Source organism: Humulus lupulus, chromosome 2 (genome assembly GCF_963169125.1).
Source record: "Humulus lupulus chromosome 2, drHumLupu1.1, whole genome shotgun sequence".
Lineage (NCBI taxonomy): Eukaryota > Viridiplantae > Streptophyta > Magnoliopsida > Rosales > Cannabaceae > Humulus > Humulus lupulus.
In genome coordinates, this window is record NC_084794.1 from 227,159,253 (window position 1) to 227,166,841 (window position 7,589).

General features: G+C 37.8%; 1 protein-coding gene across 1 annotated transcript; it reads right to left on the bottom strand.

Moving 5' to 3' along the window:
• Positions 1-5,112: 5,112 nt before the first annotated feature.
• Positions 5,113-5,499, bottom strand: LOC133815229 (uncharacterized). Its single transcript, XM_062248085.1, has one exon. The coding sequence runs from the start codon at positions 5,497-5,499 to the stop codon at positions 5,113-5,115; it is 387 nt and encodes a 128-aa protein (XP_062104069.1).
• Positions 5,500-7,589: the final 2,090 nt, after the last annotated feature.

The following is a 7,589-nucleotide window of genomic DNA, read 5'->3' on the forward strand; positions in this document are numbered from 1 at the left end:
TCAAAATCCTTAAACCCTAATTCATTAATTATCCTTAGTTACATGATTATATCCAAATGACTTGATTAGTAATTCCAACACTATTTAAAACACACAGTGTAATGGTCTTGGATACCCAGGGCATTACAACACATATCTATGACATCTAAGACTAGGTCAAATTAGTCTATACAGAATAAACTGGTTAACTAAAGATGGATCATTGAGAGAACAAATGGTTGGAACTCTTCTGATTTGTGAATCCTATTTAGAAGGGAAAATCACCAAACGCCCTTTCTTAGCGAAAGAAAATAGAGCCAAAGAACTGTTAGAGCTTGTACATAGTGATGTGTGTGGTCCAATTAATGTAAATTCTAGAGGTGCTTATGAGTACTTCATCACATTCATTGATGGTTACTCTAGATATGGTCATACTTGCCTAATGCTTAGGAAGTCAAAAACTCTTGGTAAGTTTAAGGACTTCAAAGTTGAGGCTGAGAAACAGTTAGGTAAGACTCTTAAAACACTTCAATCAGATCAAGGTGGTGAATATTTGGATTTAGAATTCAAAAATTTCATGCTGGAGCATGGTATTATATCCCAACTCATAGCACCTGGAACACTACAACAAAATGGTGTTTCAGAGAGAAGAAACAGGACCTTGTTGGACATGGTCAGGTCTATGTTAAGCTACTCATCTCTTCCTCTCTTATTTTGGGGATATGTACTTCAAACGATGACCTACATTTTGAATGCACCGTCAGGACCTCAAAATGTTTAAACAAAATATATTTACAACCACTGTTCTCAAAATAAGTCAACCTAAGCGACAAAAATCAAACTTTTACCCTAAGTCCATCAGATAACCCAACCCTGTAGTTCGACCAGCCCGAACATGTATGCACCGCCGCCAAACTCTCCATCTCATGGCTAGTCTACCTTACCTTTCCCCTTACATGCACCATATAGCACTCGTGAGCCAAGGCCCAGCAAGAAATATCCAACAGGGCATAATAATAATCACATTAAACATAATTAATAATTAACATGATTCACAGATAATAAAATGCAATCATTCAATAAGATAAACATTTATCACGACCTATGCCGAACAAGGGGCATTACTGAGCACCATGCTTAGAACCCATGCCGAGTGAGTGTGTGCCGCACTCTAATAATGGCCTTTCCATCATGGCCTACATTGCGCATGATTATATCCGAATACGTTCCATACCGATCAGTCATAACAAATTCCATACAATTAAACATAACAAGCACATATATACAACAAGGGTACATAACCCTAGCTAAATTTCCAAGTACATTGTCATAACTGTTTTCATGTTAATAGTGGGACCAATGTCCGCTCTATGTGCATATGCCATTTCTCTTACCTTGTGTCCAGTGATAGAAATGAGTCGACCTCGAGTGCGATCCATTTTCAAGACTTTTGAAACCCTAGTCACAACAATTATTGTACGCTAATTAGAGACCAAATCTAACTACGTACTAGGGAATCAAACTCCAATTATTGGAACCTCTAAACCCCGCTATCATGCTATGGGAATTGACCCCTCAACCCTCGAACGTGTCCCCAAGACATATTCTAAAAATCCCATTTGAAAGAACTTAAAGTCAAAAAAATGGTGTTTTGGGGCACCTAGCGTGGTTGCGCCTGCCCAGCGGAGCGATCACACTCTTAAAGAGTTTGGGGTTTCTGGTGTACTTGCGTGGTCGCGCTAGTGGCTTGGAAACCCAATGGCGAACCTAGAATTTATGTTTTCCCCTGGGAATTCTCAAACTCAATCAGACCCAAAATTGATTCTCGAGAGATTATATGTACAATTTAACACCCTAGTAATCCAAGATCGTTACACTATGTGTTTAAAACGGTGCTTAACTCGTTAAGCGAGTCAATTGGACTCAAAAGTTAAATTAAGATTAAATGTAGTTTAGGTACTAACAATTTTGCTGAATGGAATAACATTTTCATTAAAAAGGTTGAGTATATACAAGGGATCCCAAAGAGTTTTAAACCAAAATATAATTTATAACCAAGAGTTACAAAAATAGTTGACCTAAGCGGCAAAGCCGCACTTATAATCTAAGTCCCTCAAAATAAATCTCGACCCTGGAAGCTGAGCAGGCTGAGTATGTACATGCCACCCCTAGGGCCCTCGAACTCATGGGTTGTCTAATTTTCCATTGCCCTTACCTACACAACAAAACACTCGTCAGCCAAGGCCCAACAAGAAAACTCAAACGAAGCAAAACAAATATTCAATGATACATAAATCACAACCAATAAGCTTCACAGAGTATAGACAAACTCACACCAGCATCTAAATCATTTACACGGCCTATGCCGAGCCCATGGGTACATTACCCTTTATGTGGCTCCGTCATCTCGGCCTGCATTATTCATGCTTATTTTCGAATACGACTTATGCCAATCAAACACACATAATCACAAATCAATCAGATGCAATAGAAATAATAGGAAAGATACACAACTCTAACCATGTACAAATCACAGTTATAAATGTGCTCAAATAACAAGGCCAACACCCAACACAAGGTGCATGTTCCTGTTTTCTTACATCGGTCGAATGCAAGGAATTGGGACGACCTTGAGTGTGATCCTCTCACAAGCCTCTCGGAAACCCTAGTGACAATAATGAAGTGTAGGTTTAGTTTCCCTTAAAATAAAACCCATCACAATGTTTCTATGAAATTTACTAGGCCTGAAATATCCTTTAAACATGCCCCATAATGTCCTAGGAACCTCAACTCTTAATCCCCTAAGGTTACCCATAAAAATCATTTAAGAACAACCCTAAAACATGGGTGTCAGCATGGACTGGTCGACCGCCTGGCCAAAATGGCCAAGCCTGCCCTAACTGCAAGTCGGTTGACCGACGCAAGTCAGAGAGCATTATCTGCAATATTTAGAATTTCAAACTCAACCAAATCCGATCCCACTTGTTCCAAACTAAGAATTTAAGCACCAAAGCAGTTGTACAATATAACACACATCTAAAAGCATCAACCTAACCACAAAAACCAAGCCCCAACTCCAAGATTCAAGGATTTAGGTCAAATATCCAAGTTTTCCCCCCAAATTCCAAAACAGAGAAAAAATTTGGTTTTTAAATTCAAATTCAAAGCGTAAACAAATTCATAAGCAGTTTCTACCACCAATATAATCATCTAAACAACTTAACACCATTAATTTTTCGAAAATAAACTCAAAGCCCCAATTAAACTCAAGAACAAGGGCAAAGATGAAGAACACCAACTCAAAACTCACCTATGAGATAAATTTCAAAATTCCTAGCTTTATTAATAACTTGGCAGCTGCTATACCCAACTTGTGAGCTTCAATTCTCCTTTGATGTTCTCATAAATTCATGAAGGTTGATCTTGAACTATGTTTTTGATTTCGTGTGTTTGTGAGCTAGGGAAAGGCTAAGAAGTAAATAGAGGGACTAGTCTAGAACGTACAAGAGAAGAGCTTCAGCTCTTAGTCAAATTGTATCTCATTATTGGTCAAATGGCCATTTTGCCCCTACCTTTAACTAATCCCTTACTAAACCTCAAGGGCACTTTAGTCATTTTCCTAAAAAACCCAAAAACACCACAAATTCCCAAACTAATCAATTTATCCCCTAAACATAATCATTCCACTAATTATTTCATTAACAATAAATCCTAAAATAATCAAAATTCCTAAATTACTCCTTGGCTCAACCCAAGCCGGGAATTTATCTCCATTGTGAATTTTCCACTAAAACTCTCAAAAAGATTCACTCATGCTGAATATCACAAATTTATCCACATAATAATGTGGTCTGAAGCACATAGCACATAAAATCACAAATATACCATCAACGAGTCAAAATTACGAAAATACCTCTCTTTAACAAAAGCGAGTCTTTAAACACATTTAATACACAAAGTCATGCATAAACATTCATATAATAATATAACTCATATAATTCACTCATAATTACCCCCACGTGTCCCCCCGACACACTAGCCAAAATAATAAGCTTCATTAGGAGTTTTGGGATGCTACAATTTTGACCTCAAAATAAACTATACAGCCAACAAATAACATCTAGACATTAATTACACACTATAGTCATGAATTGGAAATTTAGGGTTCAAAAACTCATTTTTCCCAATTTCAATATCGTACTAAATTCCTTGTTTGTTATTCAAATTAATGCTTCAATCAATTCATAAACGTGTTTCTATAACCCATTCTCCCATCTAAACAGCCTAGGCTCCCCCATTTTCTAAATTGAACATAAAACCCAAATTTCTTTTAAGAACATAGGGAAAAACTCATACCTCTTTGATGTAATCTTCTTGGATTCCTATGAGGAAAAACTAGTGGGTGCCAAATTCATTCCATGAAGCTTGATTTATCCTAATTACTTTAGAAAATTTTAAAGAGTATGATCCTACCTTTAGGAGATCTCTTTGAAGGAAGTGTTTGATGAAAAGATGAAGAAGAGGGAGGCAAGTAATGTGAAAAGGAGAGAGAAAGAGTTAATGTGAGTTTCTACTATCCTCCTAGCCAAAAGACTAGAATGCCGTCCCTTTCCAATCGCCCACCTATTTAACCCCAAGGGCAATATGGTAATCTTTACCCTAACTCTAATTACACCACTAATCTCCAATTTTACTACTAATGCACATGAAACATAAATATGTCATTACTTAATTTTATTTAACCCATATCCTCAAAATGTGAAAATTCCCAAAATACCCCTAGGCTTGACCTGGGCCAGGTATTTTCCATGTTGTTACTTTTTCTGCTATATCACTTGAAAGGATCCACTCTTGTCTAAAGTAACACACATCCACATATTAATGTGATCACAATGCACGTATCACATAAAATTTTAAAATATACACTCAGCGGGTCAAAATTAGGAAAATGTCCATTTTTGTTAAAACTTGATTTTTAAACACATTTAATGAACATAATCAATTATATAATAATGAAATTCCTCAAGAATTCCCACTCATGCCTTCTCGACATGCTATTTAAGGTACTAAACCTCATTAGGAGTTCAGGGCATTAAAACTATCACCTCCTAATAGAAATTTCGTCCTCAAAATTTACGTGAACATCTCGGGATACTGGTCTTGCATACTCGACTCTATCTCCCAAGTTGCTTCCTCCACCTTGTTTTTTCTCCATAATAATTTCACTAAGAAAGTTGTATTATTCTGTAAGACCTCATCCTTTCTATCTAGAATCTGAACTGGTTTCTCTTCATAAGATAGATCCTGCTGTAATTCTAGCATCTCATAACTCAACACATGAGTAACATTTGACACATCCTTCCTTAGCATCGAAACATGAAACATGTTGTCTACTCTTGACAACGTTGGAGGCAAGGCTAACCTATAAGCCACTTGCCCTATCCTTTCTAGGATCTCATAATGTTTGAAAAACTTGGGGCTCAATTTCCCTTTCTTCCTAAATTGTTTTACTCCCTTCATCGATGAAACTCGAAGAAATACATAGTTCGCAACTTGGAACTCCACGTTCCTACACTTTTCATTTACGTAGGTTTTCTGTCTACTCTGTGAAGCATGCATTCGAGCTTTAATCTTCTCAATGGCTTCACTGGTCCTCTGAACTGCCCTAGGACCAAGACACTTCCTCTCACCCATTTCATCCCAATGAATGGGTGATCTGCATTTCCTACAGCAGTAAGGGCCTTCTTTAGTATCAGTCTCAAAAACAGTAAATTCCTTAGCCAATATAGCTTAGACGTCATCCTGATGCTTTTCCAATTAAGGATCATTCATCTGAACTACTTTGATCCTCTCAAGAAGGGTAGATTGAAGAGAAATATTGGCTGACTGACCTACGACTAAGTTTATCCCAGCTCTGGTCATATCCTTAGCAAACTTTCCTAAAATATGCTTCGAGTTAAACACCTGTCCCAGACCTCTCCGGCTTAAGGCATCTGTCACAACATTAGGCTTCCCTGGATGATAGAGGATATTACAGTCATAATCCTTTACCAACTCCAACCAATGTCTCTGCCTCATATTCAGATCTTTTTGTGTGAAGAAATACTTCAAACTCTTGTGATCAGTGTATATCTCACACTTCTCTCCATATAAGTAATGTCGCAACACCTTCACTGTGAACACCACTACTGCCAGTTCTAAATCATAAGTACGCTACCGCTGTTCATACTCCTTCAATTGTTTTGAAGCATAAGCTATCACTTTTCCAGCCTGCATCAAAACACAACCTAAAGGAATATTACGTACTTGTGCAGTAATTAGCTTCCTTTTTAACTCCTGGAAACTATTCTCACACAAACTTCAAATTCTTGCGTGTAAACTCGACCAAGAACGTTTCAATCCTCAAGAATCCCTCGACAAAACGCTGACAATATCTCGTCGAAACAAGAAAACTTCTAACTTCCAAAGCACTTTTTGGCCTTGGCCAATCCGTCACCGCTTCAATCTTAGCTGGATAAACCATAATCCCATCCCTACTCACAATGTGACCTAGAAAGGTTACTTGAGATATCCAGTACTCACATTCTTTAATTTTGCAACACTAAACAGAGGTGTTCCTCATGTTCCTCTTCTGACTGGGAGTCGACCAACATGTCATCAATGAACATGATCACAAACTTGTCCAGGTAATCCTTGAATACTTTGTTCACCAGCCCATGAAAGTCGTTGGGGCATTGGTTAGTCCAAAAGACATAACCAAAAACTCATAATGCATGTACCTCGTACAAAAGGCAGTCTTTGGAATATCTTCTTCCGTCATCCTCAACTGGTGATAACCAGATCGAAGAACAATATTTGAGAACATTGTTTTGCCCTACAACTGATCAAACAATTCATCAATCATTGGGAATGGATACTTATTCTTGATAGTAATATTCTTTAACTCTTGGTAGTCAATACACATCCTCAATGACCCATCATTCTTCTTTACAAACAACATTGGTGCACCCCACAATGAAAAGCTAGGTCTGATAAACCCCAAGTCAAGTAACTCTTTTAACTGAACCGTCAATTCCATCAACTCTGTTGGTGCCATTCTGTAAGGTGCCTTAGACATATGTTCTGTTCCAGATGCCAATTCAATAACAAACTCAATCTTCTAATGCGATGGCAATCCAAGCAGGTCTTCTAGGAACACATCCAGGAATTCATAGACTAATCTAGTCTCCTCTGGTCCAACTGCGACATCCTTCGTGGTATCAACCACACTAGCTAAGAATCCTATGCAACCTTCTTGCAATAAGTCTCTAGCCTTCAATACTAAAATTGGTCCTCTCCCTTAGGCTCAAAAGTTACCATCTTCCTTCTACAGTCTATGGTTGCCCCATACTTGGCTAACCAATCCATGCCCAGTATTATATCAAAGCCCTCCATTTCTAGCTCAATGAGATCAACAGAAAATTATCTACAATCCACCTCCACTGGTAAAGATCTAACCCATCTCCTAGATATTATCATTTCCCGAGTCGGTAAGAAAGTCCCAAACCCCACAACATACACATCATAGGGTCTACTAAGTATGTTTATCACTTTACTAGATACAAACGAAT